The sequence below is a fragment of the Lepidochelys kempii genome, chromosome 1, assembly GCF_965140285.1.
Source record: "Lepidochelys kempii isolate rLepKem1 chromosome 1, rLepKem1.hap1, whole genome shotgun sequence".
In the NCBI taxonomy this organism is placed as follows: Eukaryota; Metazoa; Chordata; order Testudines; family Cheloniidae; genus Lepidochelys; species Lepidochelys kempii.
In genome coordinates, this window is record NC_136380.1 from 97,966,791 (window position 1) to 97,989,157 (window position 22,367).

General features: G+C 44.6%; 1 protein-coding gene across 2 annotated transcripts in view; it reads right to left on the minus strand.

Moving 5' to 3' along the window:
• UGGT2 (UDP-glucose glycoprotein glucosyltransferase 2) overlaps positions 1-19,080 on the minus strand; it is a 301,267-nt gene extending 282,187 nt beyond the window's left edge. For both annotated transcript variants that reach the window (XM_073348024.2, XM_073348019.2), the window contains exons 1-2: positions 18,799-19,080; positions 16,607-16,689 (exon numbers count right to left, since the gene is read on the minus strand). In XM_073348024.2, coding sequence (XP_073204125.2) covers positions 16,607-16,689; positions 18,799-18,944 — 229 coding nt within the window. In that variant the 5' untranslated portion in view covers positions 18,945-19,080. The remainder of the gene's footprint in view (positions 1-16,606; positions 16,690-18,798) is intronic.
• Positions 19,081-22,367: the final 3,287 nt, after the last annotated feature.

Consider the following 22,367-nt stretch of genomic DNA (forward strand, 5'->3'; position numbering starts at 1 on the left):
TCGTTATTGTGGTTACAGGGACAAACCATCCCGATGTCTAGAAAGAATAGTAAATATGGCAGGCGACCAGCTTGGCTTAACAGTGAAATCCTTGCTGATCTTAAACACAAAAAAGAGGCTTACAAGAAGTGGAAGATTGGACAAATGACCAGGGATGAGTATATAAATATTGCTCGGGCATGTAGGAATGAAAACAGGAAGGCTAAATCACACCTGGAGTCGCAGCTAGCGAGGGATGTTAAGAGTAACAAGAAGGGTTTCTTCAAGTATGTTGGCAACAAGAAGAAAGTCAAGGAAAGTGTGGGCCCCTTACTGAATGAGGGAGGCAACCTAGTGACAGAGGATGTGGAAAAAGCTTAATGTACTCAATGCTTTTTTTGCCTCTGTCTTCACGAACAAGGTCAGCTCCCAGACTGCTGCACTGGGCAGCACAGCATGGGGAGGAGGTGACCAGCCCTCTCTGAAGGAAGAAGTGGTTCGGGACTATTTAGAAAAACTGGACAAGTGCACAAGTCCATGGGGCTGGATGCGTTGCATCCAAGAATGCTAAAGGAATTGGCAGATGTGATTGCAGAGCCATTGGCCATTATCTTTGAAAACTCATGGCGATCGGGGGAAGTCCCAGAAGACTGGAAAAAGGCTAATATAGTGCCAATCTTTAAAAAAGGGAAGAAGGAGGATCCTGGAAACTACAGGCCGGTCAGCCTCACCTCAGTCCCCGGAAAAATCATGGAGCATGTCCTCAAGGAATCAATTCTGAAGCACTTAGAGGAGAGGAAAGTGATCAGGAACAGTCAGCATGGATTCACCAAGGGCAAGTCATGCCTGACTAATCTAATTGCCTTCTATGATGAGATAACTGGCTCTGTTGATGAGGGGAAAGCAGTGGACGTGTTATTCCTCGACTTTAGCAAAGCTTTTGACATGGTGTCCCACAGTATTCTTGTCAGCAAGTTAAAGAAGTATGGTCTGGATGGATGCACTACAAGGTGGGTAGAAAGTTGGCTAGATTGTCGGGCTCAATGGGTAGTGATCAATGGCTCCATGTCTAGTTGGCAGCTGGTATCTAGCGGAGTGCCCCAACGGTCGGTCCTGGGGCCGATTTTGTTCAATATCTTCATGAATGATCTGGAGGATGGTGTGGATTGCACCCTCAGCAAGTTTGCGGATGACACTAAACTGGGAGGAGTGGTAGATACGCTGGAGGGTAGGGATAGGATACAGAGGGACCTAGACAAATTGGAGGATTGGGCCAAAAGGAATCTGATGAGGTTCAACAAGGACAAGTGCAGAGTCCTGCACTTAGGACGGAAGAATCCCATGCACCACTACAGACTAGGGACCGAATGGCTCGGCAGCAGTTCTGCAGAAAAGGACCTAGGGGTTACAGTGGACAAGAAGCTGGATATGAGTCAACAATGTGCCCTTGTTCCCAAGAAGGCCAATGGTATTTTGGGATGTGTATGTAGGGGCATTGCCAGCAAATCGAGGGATGTGATCGTTCCCCTCTATTCGACATTGGTGAAGCCTCATCTGGAGTACTGTGTCCAGTTTTGGGCCCCACACTACAAGAACGATGCGGAAACATTGGAGAGAGTCCAGCGAAGGGCAACAAAAATGATTAGGGGTCTGGAACACATGACTTATGAGGAGAGGCTGAGGGAACTGGGATTGTTTAGTCTGCAGAAGAGAAGAATGAGGGGGGATTTCATAGCTGCTTTCAACTACCTGAGAGGTGGTTCCAAAGAGGATGGTTCTAGACTATTCTCAGTGGTAGAAGAGGACAGGACAAGGAGTAATGGTCTCAAGTTGCAGTGGGGGAGATTTAGGTTGGATATTAGAAAAAAAACTTTTTCACTAGGAGCGTGGTGAAACACTGGAATGCGTTACCTAGGGAGGTGGTGGAATCCCCTTCCTTAGAAGTTTTTAAGGTCAGGCTTGACAAAGCCCTGGCTGGGATGATTTAGTTGGGATTGGTCCTGCTCTGGGCAGGGGGTTGGACTAGATGACCTCCAGAGGTCCCTTCCAACTCTGATATTCTATGATTCTATGTATGGGCACAGATTCTATAGCTCCTATGCTGAGTAGATGGTTTACCTCTTGACATAGTAGACTCTTGTGAGAAGGGTGGTTGGGAGGAGAGAGGGAGGAGAAATGGATGGCATATCCATTCTGGATAATCTCCAGCGCCCAATGTCGGAGATTATCTGTTCCCAGGTACTGCGGAATGGAGTAACACAGTCTTCAAAAGGACGGGTGAGGTCTTCCAGCATGAGGTGGCAAGGAGAGTGTTCTACAGATGCCTCAACCAACCTGTCAAAACTGGCGCTTCAAGGTGAAGGCCTGAGATGAAGTCGGCTGACATTCCCACCATTGGGGAACCTCGGTTTCTTCCTCTGTGGCTCGTAAGCTCTTTGTGACGACTACTGAGACATATATTGTGATGATCAGGGCTTAACCAGTGGCTGAGGGCTATACTTCTTCTTGTAGGCCAGCATATATATCCCTAGGGATCAAAAGAATCACCCTCAAATCCTTCAACATGTGAAGAGATGTTGAAATCTTTTCAGCAAATAAATTCATCCCCTCAAAAGGAAGGTCCTCTTTAAGGAAGCCGGACAAATGCAGCCACAAAGCCCATCTTATACAGCCAAGGAAATCGAGTGTGCCACCATGTTGGCCACATCTAATGCAGACTGGAGGGATGTTTTAGCCACCAACTGACCCTCACTGATTATAGCCTTAAGTTGATCTTTATGGGAGTCCGGAAGTTATTCAATAAAGGAACTAATTTCATAGAGTTCTGGTAGTCCTATTTTGCCAGCAAGGCCTGGTAATTTTCTGCACAGAACTGGAGGGTGGCTGATGAATATGCCTTTCTGCCAAACAGGTCCAGACATTCCCCATCTCTGTCACATGTGGTGGATTTAAACTGCTGTTGGCGGTCCTTAGAATTAACTGCATTCACAATGATGGAATTTGGAGGCGAGTGGAAAAAGAGAAATTCTGTATCCTTTTCCAGCACATAATACATTTTGTCCTCCCACTTGCATGTTGGCAGGACGGATACAGGGGTCTGCCATATGACTTTGGTGGGGTCCAAGAGTGCCTCATTAACTGGGAGGGCCACAATGGCAGAGATAGAAGAGTGAAAAATGTCCACCAATTTGTAGTGAGACTCAGTCACTTCCTGCAACTGTATTTGCAAGGCTTCTGCCACCCTATGAGATAGGGCCTGGAATGATTTAAAACCATCAGCCATGGATGGTGGAGGAGGCACCATCACTTTTCTGAGGATGACCAGAAATGAACTTGAGGAGTGTCTTCCTCCTCTGCCCCAACTTCCTTCCCCAGCTGCTCAGGAGGGTCTGAAGCCTTCAAAGCTGCAGCTGAAGGAGGATTCTGCCTTGCCTGTTAGATGTCATACTAGGGGCCTGGGAGGCCTGCTGCCTCTGAGTCTGCCAAGAGTCCTAGTACAGCCACTGAAGGTAGCGAATCCATGGCAGGTACCACAGTTGGCCAAACCATGGAGGCTGAGGGTCAGGTGGATGATACAACTGGTGCCCATAGTGAAATAAGGCTCCATATGGCAGGTAAGACCAGTGGGAACCCAAGTCCTGTTGCTCACTTTCCAACTCCGATGATAAGAAAGGTGGTGCACGGCAAGGAGATGTCTGTCAGCAAGTCCAGTGCTCTGGAAGAACTTGGTACAGGGGTAAGTCCTGTGTGCAGGACACCAAGAGATCTGTCACACACCAGAAATTAGGCGGTGTGGATGGTATTGATACCAATGGTGTTTGTCGGTGCTGAGAAGCTTGTAACGATGGAGTCGGAGATGCAAACCTAGCCATATGGTCTGCTGGTGTCACATGCACCAGGGTCAGTGCCAGTGCCAATGTCCATGCCAGTGTACCCTTGCCCGGGGTGGATCTTCCACGGCTTTCATGCCTCTGAGGTATCAGTACTTCTTTGCCCATACCCATCGGGTCTTTAGGCAGACCGACTTACTCTGTCAACTTGGTACCACGCATGTCCTGGGTACCAGCATTAGGCAGCTTCAGTGCCTTCAGCACTGATAGAGCTGGAGACTGTTTCAAGCTCGATCAGGACTCGCTATAGTGACTCACAGACTCTTTATTAGTGGTCTTGAGTGAGTGGTTCATCTCCTAGGGATCATCTGCCTTCGAAGTAGAAAGTTGCAGTGAGAGTTCTTGTTGGAATTCTGGGGCATGAAGGGCTAACTCCATGAGCAGGAGTTTGAGCCTTAACTCTCTCTTTCCTGGATCTGGGTTTCAGTTGCTGGCACCAACCACACTCTTGTGGATTGTGCTTTTCTCCCAAGCAGTGAGTGTCCGTCAGTCAATGGGATAGGTTCCTTGCAAATGAAGCACTTTTTGAAGCCTGGAGAGCCAGAGCTGGCGGTAGGCAAACCTTTTCTTCTTTTCTTTTTTCTTCTTCAAAAAACAAATAAGGTAACAAAGGAAAAGGATTCAAGGGAAGATCAAATTTACAAAACTAAAGAGTGTTAACAATCTCCAGCCAGGAGCTGTTGAGAAGAGGGAATGCCTATGCATGCTGGCAAATCTCGTGGCAGGTTAGGAGCAGCGCATGTGCGAGTGGGACAGACTGCTACCAAAGGTTCCGATCAACGGCTAAGGGGATACTACTCTAAGAAGCTAATGTTGTGCCAATATTTTAATAGGGTAGAGTGGGACACATTCCAGGGGCTGTTTACAGGGCCCCTGGGTTGGGACCTGGAGTAGTGGGTAGGCCTGGGTCCCTCCACCAGCCAGTGGGGAAGTGGCCTAAGACCCAAAGAGGAACAAGACTCTTTACTAGAATCCCAAGAAAGGGGCTAGATTTAAAGGGGCACAAGAGGAGCTGAAGAGAGAAGGCATTCTCCAGAAGGAGGGGCTGAATCCCACTTGAGCCAGAGAATAGGAAGACTTGTGCTTATGTTTGTTTTGGACTTGAGTACCTCAGAAGGGTTTCACTCATGCATATTGACCGTGTGACTTGGCTGGAGGCTACCGAGCCAGGTTGTCAGCTGACAGGGGGTGCCGAGAGTGGAGGGAGAGTGCAGGGTTGCACGCAGTCAATAGGAAGCACTCACAAGAGGTTCTTTTTCTTCTGTAGCCAAACTGTAGGGACCAGTCATAGTGATTCTGCATACATTGGATCCTCCTGAGCATAAACACTTGGTGTGACAGGGCACACTCTATGATTCTCTCTATGATTCTCTATGAGTGTGCCCTGTCACACCAAGTGTTTATGCTCAGGAGGATCCAATGTATGCAGAATCACTATGACTGGTCCCTACAGTTTGGCTACAGAAAAGAAGACTGATATCTGCACTGGGACACTGATGAGCTTTTTTTTTTAACCCAATCAGGGGCTGCAGCTAGGTCTGCCCTCCCAGATATAGATGCTGACTCTCTGGGGCGGAGCACCCACGGGGAAAAAAATAGTGGGTGCTCAACACCCACCGGTGGGCCCCACCTATCAGCACCTCCTGCCTGTCAGTGGTAGCTGTTCAGTGGCGTGGAGGAGTCACTGCGGGGAGGAGTGGGGGCTTGGGAGAAAGGGTGGAGTTAGGGCAGAGTCTGGGGCAGAGCAGGGGGTCGAGCATGCCCCAGAAACTGAGGAAGTTTCCGCCTATGCTCCCGTGCACTTCAGTGCTGGAAAGTTTAGCTGGTAATGCTTCCTGAAACAGCATAGCTCGGAAGAAATTCTGATGCTCCTTTCTGGACCTGATAAAGGTGCTGATTATGGAGCAAGAGTGAGAGAGAGAGGCCACACAGCACAAACATGCATCTAAAGCAATAAATCAGCACGGCAGTAAGTGCATCTCTTGAAATACAGTTTCTTTGTCTTTGGTTTTAATATATCACATCTTCAACCCTCATCCTCAATACACCTCTGCCCAAATGGCCTAAAAAGATCTGAGGGCTTTTGCAATGTGCCTGGAAGATTAAGAAACCTGACTTTGCCAACTAACAAAGTATCAGACAACTCTTCACAAAAGTCTCTCCTCTCTGTTTCCACCCCTGACCCAAATCTGCCATTTACAGCAGGGATTCCCAAACTAGTGTGCTTGACGTTTCATAAGCTTGACATTTCATCAATTCTCTCGCTCACTAGAAATAACAATTGGAATACTTAGGTTTTGCGGTGCGCTTTTTTGCATATTGGTTGTATTAAATTGCGGGAGCATAATATTCTGCCTTACAGAAGGTTGACATGCGTGACAAGGGTATGTATTTTTTAGTAGTGAACAGAGCTGCAATCCAGAAACGCACTTAAGCACCTGCTTAACTTTAAAGATGTAACCAGTCACCTAACACGATAGTGCATAATTTTGGATGTAACTGATCTGTTGACATATGTTGCAAATTTATTTCAGAGAAACTGAGACCATTAGTTTTTATATTGCTATATGTTAATTTTAACATTTAAGTGGCAAAGTTTAAGACTGAATGGGTGATGAAAACTAGTTGGGATAAAAAGAAAATGCTGCCATGTAACGGGGGGAATTAGCTACATACCCATAATGTGTACTCCCACGTTAACTTTCAGAGAGATTTAAAAATATTTCTTTAGGTGTTAAATGTAGCAAGTTTTAACCCTTTCAATCTTCCATATCTAATTGTTTTAATATATGTTTATGTATTGTAATATGACAATTCTATATACAGCCCAAATCTGCATTATACAAAGTGCCAGATTTAACATATTATTTACCCCTCCTCCAGACCATTGAATGAAGGTGTAAAGATGCACCAGATGTGATATGCAACATATCTGCCTGCGCTGCCAGGATATTTCCCTCTGACTTAATACACTGCATTTTATTAGAGCCTTTTGTTTATTGTCCTTTGACCAGTTTTCCATGCATGTGATATCCCTCCTGTCCAAGGAGCCTAGAAATGTTTGCAGTGGAAGAACATGGAATTTGCATTTTTGCAGAGAATCTTTTAGCTTTTACATTTTGTGAAAAAATAAAAACATTAACTATTTACTAAATTTTACATAAAGTACCAGTACCATACTTATTCCAGAGATTCTCAAACTGGGGCCCACAGAATGCATTCTAGGGGGTGCTGAGAAGCTGGTGGTGGCAGCAGCATGGAGAGTGGCAGCTGCTGGCTGGGCACCCAGTGCTGAAGGCAGCACCGCCGCCAGCAGCAGCGCAGAAGTAAAGGTAGCATGGTATGGTATTGCCACCCTTACTCCTCCATTGCTGCGGACAGTGGTCCTGCTTCAAAGCTGGAGAGCAATTCTATTAATTTTATCATGACTGATGACACTGGTAGGCTTTGAACCTGATTAAAAATGGCAAATATATCAAGAACATTGTGTTAAACTGACTCCTCTACATATTTTGGCTAGGGAAACTAAAGTTCAATATTTCATTTTTAATGTGTAAAAACAGATTTTTAATTGTTTTTTTCCCCAAGAGAATTATTCTTTTTTAAAATCACAGAAAACTGGGATCCCTGCTCAAGCCCCAGCCATTTTGAACATTTATTAAATACAAGTGTGTGACAATGTATGTCAAATGTTTCAACAAATTTCATACAGATAGCTCTGCCTAAATCCCTTTTTATCCACTAACTTTGTAATTGATTACATACAAAAATGAAAGTTTCTCAGACATGATTTTTAATTTCTGCCCAAATTCCTCACTGCTATTGATTCCATTACTCTCACGATTTCTCTCTCAGTACCGGTTCTATCATCTTACCAAGTTTTAAAATTAGACTTACCAGAAGACTATTAGGTCTTTTTATCTTTTAAAAATAAAGCTTCCATGTTTGTGTTTTTTCCAAACATGTAGTAGCTTTCCTAGTTCAACACTCTTCATAAGTAATTGCCAATGGGCTGGGACACAAATCCACCCACCATAATTTATATACCTCCAGTTTTCCAGCTCCCAACTTTGCATTTCCTTACCTGTTTTTAATATTAAAAGTACACTAATAAGAGCATTTTTATTTCCTAATTATCTATCTAACTTATTTTACTTTTAGAATGTTGACTTCAATCTAAGTATTTCAGCCATACTTATCATCATTTATTTGATCTTTGTCATTAGCTTACAGACTGACTTTTTCCAATAGAATTTGCTCTCCCCCACTTATATTAGTATTCATTTTAGCACTCATTCTATTTAAAAAAATTAGGTACTTTGGATAATACTAATTCAGCAGCACTTACGGGCTGTGTAAAAGTTTGTTTTCGTCCCCTTCCTCTATTATACCCCTCTCCCTCCCTCCCTCTCTCTCCTCCTCTCTTTGAGTAGCCCATATGAAGTCACATTGGCTGTTGCTGTTTAATTATGGTGAAGTTTAGGATGATGATTTCTGCTCAGTAGTGAACTGATCCTGTATCCTTTAAGTCAGTGGGAATTTTTCAACCAACTTCTGAGAGAGGAGAACTGTGCCCTAGAATATTTTTATTTTCCATCATATATTTTCTTTAACTCTCAAACCCATGAACTCCTGGATGCTAAGAACCAAATAATCAATATGCTGAATTCAAGTAATTAAAATAGTCACATACACCAAGCTTTTCTATTACCCTCCTGTTCTTAATAAATGTCTTATTGCCAGAAGTAGGTCCAGGGATAGCTTGTCCTCTTGTGGGAGTCTCTATATCCTCAATCATACGACTGTTCTCTATATAAAACTTAGGTGATAAATATAGCTAAAAATGGATTCAGATTTATTCTCAATAGATGTCTACATTGTGAGTCACCCATGATTATTAATTAATGGGGCTTCAATCCTGTTGTCATAAATATAAAGGGAAGGGTAAACCCCTTTGAAATCCTTCCTGGCCAGGGGAAAGCTCCTCTCACCTGTAAAGGGTTAAGAAGCTAAAGGTAACCTCGCTGGCACCTGACCAAAATGACCAATGAGGAGACAAGATACTTTCAAAAGCTGGGAGGAGGGAGAGAAACAAAGGGTCTATGTATCTGTCTGTATGCTGGGTCTTTGCCGGGGATAGACCAGGAATGGAGTCTTAGAACTTTTAGTAAGTAATCTAGCTAGGTATGTGTTAGATTATGATTTCTTTAAATGGCTGAGAAAAGAATTGTGCTGAATAGAATAACTATTTCTGCCTGTGTATCTTTTTTGTAACTTAAGGTTTTGCCTAGAGGGGTTCTCTATGTTTTTGAATCTAATTACCCTGTAAGATATCTACCATCCTGATTTTACAGGGGGGATTTCTTTATTTCTATTTACTTCTATTTTTATTAAAAGTCTTCTTGTAAGAAAACTGAATGCTTTTTCATTGTTCTCAGATCCAAGGGTTTGGGTCTGTGGTCACCTATGCAAATTGGTGAGGCTTTTTATCCAACATTTCCCAGGAAAGGGGGGGTGCAAGTATTGGGAGGATTGTTCATTGCTCTTAAGATCCAAGGGTCTGGGTCTGTAGTCACCTAAGGAAATTGGTGAGGCTTTTTACCAAACCTTGTCCAGGAAGTGGGGTGCAAAGTTTGGGGAAGTATTTTGGGGGGAAAGACGTGTCCAAACAGCTCTTCCCCAGTAACCAGTATTAGTTTGGTGGTGGTAGTGGCCAATCCAACGACAAAGGGTGGACTATTTTGTACCTTGGGGAAGTTTTGACCTAAGCTGGTAAAGATAAGCTTAGGAGGTTTTTCATGCAGGTCCCCACATCTGTACCCTAGAGTTCAGAGTGGAGGAGGAACCTTGACATGGTGCCATAGTGGTGGGATTAACCTGAAATCATTTTGAGATTTTTTGAACTAGAAATACAGATTTTAAAAAAATAATTTTTTTTCCTTAGGAAAGGAAGTCCAGAAAGCAGCTGAAACTGAAAGCAGCTTGTTTTTTCTCTGCTTTGTGGCCAAGCAGAGACAAAAGGGGATTATCTTTGTGAATTGCAGGTTTTCTTTGCCTGGAGGCAGGGTACTTAACTCCTGCAGGGAAATTCACAGTCTTCCAACCCAGAGTTTTTTTTTTCCTAAAAGTAAATAGGGGGGGTGTGTTCTACCCATTTGCTTTTTCTTTGGGCTGGGTAAGCAGGTTTCCAAATAGTTGGAGGTTTTTTGCTTTGATTTGGGCCCAGAGCAGAGACAAGGGAATTGTCTTTTTCTGTAGGCTGACAATCACTATCAGAGAATAGGTATTCTATTCCAGCACAGCAAAATTTTACAGCCAAGTTTTGTTTTTTATTTCTAAACCTCGGGTGTAAAGTTAGTTAAAAACAGAAAGGTTAGAATGACAAAATCCGCGGTTCGACTACAGCTGGAATTAGCCAAATTTCAGGCTGAGGAAAAACAAAGGGAACATGAAAGACAGATAGAACTCATGCGGCTGGAGAAGGAGGTACAGGAGGCTGCCCACAAGAGGGAAATGGAGGCAAGGAAGCATGTGGAGGAGGAGAAGGAAAAAGAGAGGAAGCATGTGGAGGAGATGGAGAGGATAAAGGCCCAGCAGAATATACCAACAAACCCTAGCAATCCTTCTCCAGGTACCACTTCCCATCCCAGAAAGTTCCCCACCTACAAGGCAGGTGATGATACTGAGGCCTTCTTAGAAAACTTCGAAAGGGCCTGCCTTGGGTACAGCATCTCTACCGACCAATACATGGTAGAGCTGAGGCCGCAGCTCAGTGGACCCTTAGCTGAGGTGGCAGCTGAAATGCCTAAAGAACACATGAACAAGTATGAACTGTTTAAATCCAAGGCGAGAGTCAGAATGGGGATAACACCCGAGCATTCTCGTCGGAGGTTCAGAGCCCTAAGGTGGAAACCAGACGTGTCATTTACCCGACATGCCTACCACATTGTGAAACATTGGGATGCCTGGATATCAGGAGCAAGTGTTGAATCTCCAGTAAATTTGCCGTTCCTAATGCAAATGGAACAATTCTTAGAGCGTGTTCCTGAGGAAATAGAAAGATACATCCTAGATGGGAAACCCAAAACTGTAATCGAGGCAGGAGAGATTGGAGCCAGATGGGTGGAGGTGGCAGAGAAGAAGAAAACTGGTCGCAGTTGGAGCGGAGACCAGAAGGGACAACCCCAGACCACACCCTATTACCGGGGGCCGCCCAAGGCTCCACCTACCTCCCAAAGAACCCTCCAGACCCCTTATCGTCCCACCACCCCATTCTCCAGCAACCCACCTCGCCCCAGTGACCCGTCAGCTGGATGATGTTTTAAATGTAACAAGCTGGGGCATGTAAAGGCCAACTGCCCCAAGAACCCCAACAGATTACAGTTCATTGCACCGGAATCACACCAGAGGTCCGCAGGCCCAGATACCTCCCAGATACCTTTGGAGCGGAGGGAAACTGAGTGTGGGCGGGAAGAAGGTCACCGCGTGGAGGGACACCGGAGCACAAGTGTCAGCTATCCATGCTTCCTTAGTGGACCCCAATTTAATCAACCCAGAGATCCAAGTGACGATTCAACCCTTTAAGTCCAACTCTTTCAATTTGCCTACAGCCAAGTTGCTTGTCCAGTACAAGGGCTGGTCAGGAATGTGGACTTTTGCAGTCTATGATGATTATCCCATCCCCATGCTGTTGGGGGAAGACTTGGCCAAGCATGTGAAGCAGGCCAAGAAGGTGGGAACGGTCACCCGCAGCTAGGCTAAACAAGCCGTGAGGCCTAGCTCTGTTCCGGAAACTTCTATCAGGACCCGGTCAGAAGTGATGGACCCGGACCCCAGGCCAATGTCTGCAACAGCAGTAGTGGATCCAGTCCCAGAAACCCAGATGGAACTAGTCCCAGAACCGGAACCAGCCGAACAACCAACACCAGACCCATTGTCAGCACTGAATCCAGTACTTGCAACCTCAACACCAGAGGGCCCCACCGACCCTGAACTGGCAGCAGCCCATAACCCTACACAAGAGGCTCAGCCGGAGCCTGAATCCCAACATAGTTCACCAGCGGAGAGAGGTTCACAGTCAACAGAAACAGCTCCATCCCCTATATAGCTTCCAGAGGGACCAAGCCTAGGTCCACAATCCAATGAGGAACTGATGTCTCCAGCATCAAGGGAACAGTTCCAGACCGAACAGGAAGCAGATGAAAGCCTCCAGAGAGCTTGGACGGTGGCACGGAACAACCCACCGCCTCTCAGCTCTTCTAATCGATCCAGGTTTGTTGTAGAAAGAGGACTTTTATACAAGGAAACTCTTTCTGGTGGACACCAGGAAGACTGGCATCCTCAGAGACAGTTGGTAGTTCCAACTAAATACCGGGCCAAGCTCTTGAGCTTAGCCCACGATCACCCTAGTGGCCATGCTGGGGTGAACAGGACCAAAGACCGTTTGGGGGGGGTCATTCCACTGGGAGGGAATGGGCAAGGATGTTTCTACCTATGTCCGGTCTTGTGAGGTGTGCCAAAGAGTGGGAAAACCCCAAGACCAGGTCAAAGCCCCTCTCCAGCCACTCCCCATCATTGAAGTTCCATTTCAGCGAGTAGCTGTGGATATTCTGGGTCCTTTTCTGAAAAAGACACCCAGAGGAAAGCAGTACATACTGACTTTCATGGATTTTGCCCCCCGATGGCCGGAAGCAGTAGCTCTAAGCAACACCAGGGCTAAAAGTGTGTGCCAGGCACTAGCAGACATTTTTGCCAGGGTAGGTTGGCCCTCCGACATCCTCACAGATGCAGGGACTAATTTCCTGGCAGGAACTATGAAAAACCTTTGGGAAGCTCATGGGGTAACTCACTTGGTTGACACTCCTTACCACCATCAAACAAATGGCATGGTGGAGAAGTTTAATGGAACTTTGGGGGCCATGATACGTAAATTCGATTTGGACCTAGTGTTGCAGCAGTTGCTCTTTGCCTACAGAGCTGTACCACACCCCAGTTTAGGGCTTTCCCCATTTGAACTTGTATATGGCCGTGAGGTTAAGGGGCCATTGCAGTTGGTGAAGCAGCAATGGGAGGGATTTACACCTTCTCCAGGAACTAACATTCTGGACTTCGTAACCAACCTACAAAACACCCTCCGAACCTCTTTAGCCCTTGCTAAAGAAAACTTACAGGATGCTCAAAAAGAGCAAAAAGCCTGGTATGATAAACATGCCAGAGAGCATTCCTTCAAAGTAGGGGACCAGGTCATGGTCTTAAAGGCGCTCCAGGCCCATAAAATGGAAGCATCGTGGGAAGGGCCATTCATGGTCCAGGAGCGCCTGGGAGCTGTTAATTATCTCATAGCATTCCCCACCTCCAACCGAAAGCCTAAGGTGTACCATATTAATTCTCTAAAGCCCTTTTATTCCAGAGAATTAAAGGTTTGTCAGTTTACAGCCCAGGGAGGAAACGACGCTGAGTGGCCTGAAGGTGTCTACTACGAAGGGAAATGTGCTGGTGGTGTGGAAGAGGTGAACCTCTCCATGACCCTTGGGTGTATGCAGCGACAGCAGATCAAGGAGCCTTGCACTAGCTACGCGCCAACGTTCTCAGCCACCCCAGGACTGACTGAACGGGCATACCACTCCATTGACACAGGTAATGCTCACCCAATTAGAGTCCAACCTTACCGGGTGTCTCCTCAAGCTAAAACTGCTATAGAACGGGAGATCCAGAATGTTACAGATGGGTGTAATCCGCCCCTCTGAAAGTGCATGGGCATCTCCAGTGGTTCTAGTTCCCAAACCAGATGGGGAAATATGTTTTTGCGTGGACTACCGTAAGCTAAATGCTGTAACTTGCCCAGACAACTATCCAATGCCACGCAGAGATGAACTATTAGAGAAACTGGGACGGGCCCAGTTCATCTCTACCTTGGACTTAACCAAGGGGTACTGGCAGGTACCGCTAGATGAATCGGCCAAGGAAAGGTCAGCCTTCATCACACATCTCGGGCTGTATGAATTTAATGTACTCCCTTTTGGGCTGCGAAATGCACCCGCCACTTTCCAAAGACTTGTAGATGGTCTCCTAGTGGGATTAGGAGAATATGCAGTCGCCTACCTTGACGATGTGGCCATATTTTCGGATTCCCGGGCAGACCACCTGGAACAGCTACAAAAAGTCCTTGAGCGCATAAGGGAGGCAGGACTAACTGTTAAGGCTAAGAAGTGTCAAATAGGCCTAAACAGAGTGACTTACCTTGGACACCAGGTGGGTCAAGGAACTATCAGCCCCCTACAGGCCAAAGTGGATGCTATCCAGAAGTGGCCTGTCCCAAAGTCAAAGAAACAGGTTCAATCCTTCTTAGGCTTGGCCGGTTATTACAGACGATTTATACCGCACTACAGCCAAATCGCCGCCCCACTGACAGACCTAACCAAAAAGAAACAGCCAAATGCTGTTCAGTGGACCGAAAAGTGTCAGAAGGCCTTTAACAAGCTTAAAGCGACACTCATGGCTGACCCTGTACTAAGGGCCCCAGACTTTGACAAACCGTTCCTAGTAACCACAGATGCGTCCGAGCGTGGTGTGGGAGCAGTTTTAATGCAGAAAGGACCTGATCAAGAATTCCACCCTGTAGTGTTTCTCAGCAAAAAACTGTCTGAGAGGGAAAGCAACTGGTCAGTCACTGAAAAAGAATGTTACGCCATTGTCTATGCTCTGGAAAAGCTACGCCCATATGTTTGGGGACGGCGTTTCCACCTGCAAACCGACCATGCTGCACTGAAGTGGCTTCACACTGTCAAGGAAACTAACAAAAAACTTCTTCGGTGGAGTTTAGCTCTCCAAGATTTTGATTTCGACATCCAACACATCTCAGGAGCTTCTAACAAAGTGGCTGATGCACTCTCCCGTGAAAGTTTCCCAGAATCAACTGGTTAAAATAGTTGTTGAGATGTGGAAAATATTGTTAGTCTTTATGTACTTGGTAGTATATTTAGAGATGCATGTGTCTTATTAACTCTGTTTTTCCTAGAGCTCCAGGAAGAAATCCCAGCCAGTGTTTCACCCTAGCTGAGATTTGGGGGGCGTGTCATAAATATAAAGGGAATGGTAAACCGCTTTGAAATCCCTCCTGGCCAGGGGAAAGCTCCTCTCACCTGTAAAGGGTTAAGAAGCTAAAGGTAACCTCGCTGGCACCTGACCAAAATGACCAATGAGGAGACAAGATACTTTCAAAAGCTGGGAGGAGGGAGAGAAACAAAGGGTCTGTGTGTCTGTCTATATGCTGGTCTTTGTCGGGGATAGACCAGGAATGGAGTCTTAGAACTTTTAGTAAGTAATCTAGCTAGGTATGTGTTAGATTATGATTTCTTTAAATGGCTGAGAAAAGAATTGTGCTGAATAGAATAACTATTTCTGTCTGTGTATCTTTTTTGTAACTTAAGGTTTTGCCTAGAGGGGTTCTCTATGTTTTTGAATCTAATTACCCTGTAAGATATCTACCATCCTGATTTTACAGGGGGGATTTCTTTATTTCTATTTACTTCTATTTTTATTAAAAGTCTTCTTGTAAGAAAACTGAATGCTTTTTCATTGTTCTCAGATCCAAGGGTTTGGGTCTGTGGTCACGTATGCAAATTGGTGAGGCTTTTTATCCAACATTTCCCAGGAAAGGGGGGGTGCAAGTATTGGGAGGATTGTTCATTGCTCTTAAGATCCAAGGGTCTGGGTCTGTAGTCACCTAAGGAAATTGGTGAGGCTTTTTACCAAACCTTGTCCAGGAAGTGGGGTGCAAGGTTTTGGGAAGTATTTTGCGGGGAAAGACGCGTCCAAACAGCTCTTCCCCAGTAACCAGTATTAGTTTGGTGGTGGTAGTGGCCAATCCAACGACAAAGGGTGGACTATTTTGTACCTTGGGGAAGTTTTGACCTAAGCTGGTAAAGATAAGCTTAGGAGGTTTTTCATGCAGGTCCCCACATCTGTACCCTAGAGTTCAGAGTCGGGGAGGAACCTTGACACCTGTAAATCTACCCTTTATTTCTTTCCATATTATGCATAACTAGTATTTTTCTTTTAATTTTGCTATTTTAATCAACACTGCAGTATTTATATACACGATAATCATTGTGTTTTGTGACCATGTGAGTCTAATTATTTTATTATAGAGTACTTCAGGTATTAGGTTCACCAGAGTCATCTGATGGTCCAAGAATACATTCAACAAGAGTTATGAGTGGAACAATTTTTTTCCCACAGAAATACGTGTTTCTAGAGTAAATATTCACACGCAACAATTAGCTTCACCACAGGCATTTGGGTAAGCAGAAATCATTCTTAGTAAGACTCACTTCTTGCACTCCTGTCCCTCTTGAATTCCCTAAATAAGCTCCATTTCAGAGCCCTCACACAGGGTAGAAACCTTCCCAAAAGGAGAAGGGAAAATATGCTGTGCATTCTCAATGATCTCAAGGTCACATCATACCATATATCAGACAGACAGGCTCAGCAATGTCAGACATTGTCTCTAGCAGCATTGTGTTCTGGGGCAGCTATATTTGAAGCCAAAACGAGCTTTAAGCAGTCATGTAAAGGGGATGCTGCTGCACAAAATAAGATGTCACTGTGGCAGAAGAGCCTCTACCAAGGAGCAGCTGCAGAGTAAGTCTTTGCATAACGAAAATTAATGTGTTAATAAGATTACAATTATATTTAGTAAAAGTTGTTTGATTAAAACATGCTTTTTAAATACTTACCTCTTTGCTTATAAATTGTTAATTCTCGTACAGTTTCCAAAAACTGCCAAAACTTCTCATTATCTTCTTCTGCAATAAATTCGCTGTTTAAAAATAAATAACATTAATTTGTCCATATGATTTTGTTCAAGTGTACAGCACAGTAAAATCTACACGATGCTACTTTTAAACTATATAGCAATATAGGAGTGCTATTAAACTATAGTCTTGCAACCTTTTATGGTAAAATAATGAACGCTGACCTAGTTGTATGTTTTTCAGTTAAAGTAAAAGTCAGAATCAAATGCTTTCAGTGTGACTCAAGCTCAGCAATCAGATCTGCAGAGTAAAATTAAATAAGTTGGATCTATTCCTGTAAAAGGTACTAGTCAATTTTATTTTTGTTTCACATACATGTCAACATACAAAATATACATTTTTTATACATATTTGCTTTGCAAAAATGAAAATGCACATTTAATCAATTGAGAATTTTTAAATTATTGTCACTGATACAGTTTGTAATTACCTAGCTGGAGATCCACGGGTGGTCTCCAATCCGTACAGAGCCTTAAAGATTGATAGTTTGTTACCACCACAATAGTGGAGGACAGTTATTAGTTTTATTGCAAAGAACTGAAGTCCTCTCAATTTAACTCAGGTCACTCTTTCTAATCACACTTTATTGTTAAAAGGACATCAACTGAAAATTTACCTATTATTATTATTACTACTTTGTTTCCAATGTTTCTAGATGAAGAGTTGTAAATGTACAAAGCAGTCAATTAATCAGTTTCCCTTTTTTATGAGTCTCTTTCACACACTAAGAGGAGAGATAAAAGTTATAAAAATGGCAAAGTATGATTGTAAATCCACATTTAGTGATAGAGGCACTAAGGGCATATAAGGTATTGGAAACTAAATTTAACTCTTTTTTAAGTTAAACTGAAACTGAGGTGATTTCAAGCTAACAGTATCACTTTAAGTGTGCTGGTTTTGTTTTATTAATATTAAAACTATACACATTTATCCACCCTCTGCTGACTCCTTGATATGCCTTTGCTGCATTTGGGAGGGGAAAGTTATTTTACTCGGAAGATGGTGTTTTTCAGCATTATGTAAATTAGCTGGTTGTTGCTCCTCAGTTTGACCTGCAAAACATGTGACCAGGGGAAAATATAACAACTTTTATATACTATACCTTAAAAATTACATAGTTTGTTAATTCATGCAACTATAGCGCTATGTAAATAGCCAACAGCATCCATTTATGTCCCTTAAAGATGCGAACTGCTATGCCAGTGAGAAGTATTAGGGCAGATACCTCTCAATTAAGAGACCACAGCCACGTTTCAAGCCTTAAATCAATCATTAACTATTAGGGATTAGGAGATGCTTTTTCCAGGGGGTTAGATGAGAAAAGGAGGCAAATAATCTCATGATGCATGTTCCTCATGCAGGTTTCAGAGTAGCAACCATGTTAGTTTGTATCCGTAAAAAGAAAAGGGAGGACTTGTGGCACCTTAGAGACTAACAAATTTATCTGAGCATAAGCTTTCGTGAGCTACAGCTCACTTCATTGGATGCATTCAGGGGAAAATATAGTGGGGAGATTTTATAGACACAGAGAACATGAAACAATGAGTGTTACCATACAGACTGAGTCACTCTTGTTACAGTCTATATGGTAACACTCATTGTTTCATGTTCTCTGTGTCTATAAAATCGCCCACTGTATTTTCCACTGAATGCATCCAATGAAGTGAGCTGTAGCTCACGAAAGCTTATGCTCAGATAAATTGGTTAGTCTCTAAGGTGCCACAAGTCCTCCTTTTCTTCCTCAAACAGCCACCTATAACGGCATATTCAGTCGAGTATCCTCTTTCTGATACAGAGCATAGGGCTGATCTAGTATGGTGGCAATTCCCTCTTTTCTCTTCCCAGCAGTAACTACTAAATGGGGGCGGGGGGTTACTACTGAGAGGCTGAGGCGTCTCAAAAGGATCACCCACAACTACTGGACAACCAGAAAAACTTGCCCCGCTCAAGACAAAACTCGCGTTATAGGGAGCCTCGCCCTCCCGCTCGAGGGGGAAGCGGCACCGGAGAGCGAGAGTCCCCGTCGCGGAAGCCAGGGATCCCCCATGCCCCACAGGCCGCGTCCGCCCCCGGGGCCGGGCCCCGCGGCGGGGGAGCGTGTTACCCGCACGCACCTCGCCTCCAAGAGCAGGGAGGTCGCCGGCCACTTCGCCGCCAGACGGGCCGTCACGGCCTTGGGGGAGGCTGGGGCCCCGCACGGGGGCGGCCACGCGCACAGCAGTAGCAGCAGCAGCAGCCGCCGCCGCCGCGCCGCGGCCATGGGGACAGACGGAGAACGGGCTGCCGGGGAAGCGGGGCGCGAGGGCACAGCCGGGACCCCGCCACGCAAGGGAGGAACGCGGCGGAGCGGACAAGCCGCGCCAACGCAGCGCTTTTACCGACCTCCCTCCCACCTCTCGTCGCCGGCCCCGTTGATTCATAAACGAGCCCCCGCACCCTGCCCCCATTGGCCTGGAGATGCGCTCTCTCTCTCGCTATTGGCCACCCAGAGGACCAATCAGAGCAGCCAGCCTAATGACCTGCGTGGCGAACACAGGCGCCAGCTCCTCAGCGCCGGTAGGCGGCGCTCGGAGGGGGGCTGGCGCGAGAGGCGGGGCCAGGCTCGGGCGCCGCATGGACTGTTCAGCGGGGATCGTTTGCTCCTTCTTCGCAGCTGCCAGCGCGAGCTGCCTCCTCCACGGATCGGCGGTTGGGCCAGTTAGCTCCCCCCCACCTCGCCACAAGGGGAAAGGGGCGTGGAGGGAGGGGAATGCTCCCGACCAGCAGGGCTGGCGCCCCCACGAGATGGTCTATCGCCAGTGGGGGACAGCATGCTGCCCACCCACCCCCATCCCACGCGTGCGCTGAACCTGAGGGGACCCGTTATTTACATCGGCTGCAAAGGACCGTTTGGGCGGAGTTGATGGAAAGTTATTTGTACCAGGCGGTTGCAGTCTGGGGGCTGCTCTCCCCTTCCCAAACGTGGCAAAAGGGAAGAGGGGTCCCCGCTTCTTAGACAGGAGGTTCAGAGTGTTGCCAACTCTTAATGATTTTTTTTATTGCAAAACTCAGCGGGGGGGAAGCAGGGTTCAGCTGTGGAGAGACTGTGGAGAATCTCAGCTCTCATTTTAAAAAAATACGTTTCTAGCCCTCATGGTTGTGGACAAAGTATGAAAAGGTGAAGCAAATTATGCCTAAGAGGCTCAGAAAGACAAAGGGAAAAATTAAAGTGCATTATTTTTAAAGCAAGTCTCATGATTCTGGGGGTCTGACTCCAAGTTCTTGAATTCCTGATGCTGGCAGTACTGTCCACAGAAGGGCCAGGGTCTGAAAAAGCTACTGATTTTACATGAAATAAAGGAATTCCACAACCTTTTAACTAGCATACATTTCTGTGTCCCTCATTTTGGGTCTTGGTCACACATTGTGTCCTACATTTGGGCTTTGGTAGGCTGAGAGGTATGTGGACAGCCAACATTGCCATGAATATAATGGCAATCATCAATTTAATATCTCACAGACATACCACCTTTTAAATCTATTTCAGCCACAACATTTTTAGTGTGGGTTTTCAGAGCTCATTGGTCCCATAATCTGACAGTTTTGCCAACTTGCAAATGGTCTTGTGTGTTTTTTAAGCCCCAACATTTGGAGTTATTTGATTAGGTGAGAATCTCACATTTATTTTTTTAAAAGTTTCTGGCCATCATGATTGTGGGGAAAACTGTGAAAACACAAATCCTGACAGATTCAAAAAACAGAAAGCAAATAGAAAGAAACCAAAATATTGTATTTGTTTCCAAGTCAATCTTGTGATTTTCTAATTCATGATTTTTTTTAACACTTTGGGTTGGCAATAGTGCATCTGTGTTCAAAAATTAGTTGAAATTGTCTGTCTGGACTCAACTATACCTATTTTTTTGTTATCTGATAAGTGTTTTCTATGTGAGTACTAAAACCTAAGTACTGTCAAGTGCGAAAAGGTTTTGTATTGCTGTCTCAGCTGTCCTGAGGCATCTCTATTATTTAATATTTATATTGCAGTAGCACCAGAAGCCACAATCAAGATCAGACAACATTGTGAAGGAGGCTGTGAAAAGAAATTCAAAGATGCAGTCTATACCCCAAACTACCTACAACCTAGGGCCCAATGTTGTGAACAGTTATGCGCATGCTTAGCTTTAAGTAGTCCATACTTCCCAACATTCTCAGAATGAAAACCAATGGATTATAGATTTGCATATATCTGCATAAATTTACATTTTGGATATATTTAATAGCTCCATACCAGAATACAGAGATGGTGGTTGGGGATGGAGTGGGAAGAGACAAAGAGACTCTAGCACTTCATTCTGTCTCCCTTTGTACTGTCAACATCAGCATTTCATTCTCTTCTCCCACTCTTCCCTCTCTGCCAAAGAAAATATTTAATTCTTCTTTTCTCCAACACCAGTTTCATTCCAAAAATACTACAGCCCAATTTATATTTTAAAATACATTCTGTTCTCCACTGTCAACCATAACTTTCATTTAGAAAAAAAAAACACACACTTTTTTCATTTTTAAAACACCCCCACATTCTTTCCCCTCAACATTTTTTAAAGATACTTTCAATTTCTGCCATCTCACAAAAATGTTGTTTGAAATCGAAGCCCATCTCAGATCCAGTCTCATAATTTAAAAAATATACACTCCCCAATCCAATCTAATTTTTAAAAAAACCCACCATCCTCGTGAAATACAATCAGTTTTATTATCTGCACTGCAAACCTCCCCCACCCACACCAGTACTATTTAACCCGGCTATGAAGGGGACAGGAGTTCTGCTCCATTTGCTTACAGACCAGGACCACATATGGGACCACTGAACAGCTCTGACTGGCTTCCCTGCCCCAAGAGAAAAGGGAATGGGCAGCCATATTAGACAGTTATTTATTGTATTCAAGGTTATTTCCTGCCCTGTAGACAGATCTACAGAAGAGTCTGAAAAACTATAGCCTGAAAAACTATAGAATACCAGAGGAGTTAGAAGATCTGGTAATTCCATTCAGGTCCATAGGACTTCTCATCTGCTTAAAGCCAGGCACATGTGTCTTTATAGAATCAGGGCCTAAGAAGGCAGATGACGTGCTAGGAGAGGGATACAATCAAATGTATAAAGATTGGTGGAACATTAGTATTTTTAATTATTATAAACAAATTAAAATAACTGCCAGCTATTCCTAACTGGCACCCCAATCTATCCATCATTAGCTGGCTGGTTCTTTAGAAGTATCACAGCCAACATAGGTTTGAATGTTATACCAATAAAATAAAAACCAGCAGGATCTTATTTAAGGGGAAAAGGCAAAATACCACATTTATTGTGAATACAGAAAGAATCATAGTAAACAGTTAGTTATAGCTATAACATTCCATTCAATCTCATATTTATTCACACATTCATTCATTCATACACACACACACGTTCTGCAAGGTTGTTATCATAGTTACTACCAGCCTTAGAGTTGCTCATGCCAAGCCACTGGCCAGGTGGCCTGGACACAAGGAGGGAGCAGAACCTTGTCGGATGCTCATCTGATGCTCCTGGAAGTTGGTTTGCGGAATCAGACCCCAAAGTTCTCACTTTCTGGAGTCCATTTTTATAGGAATTTCTTCCTATGCCAGTCTATGGGAATTGCTTCATCATGCTGTTGCTGAATCA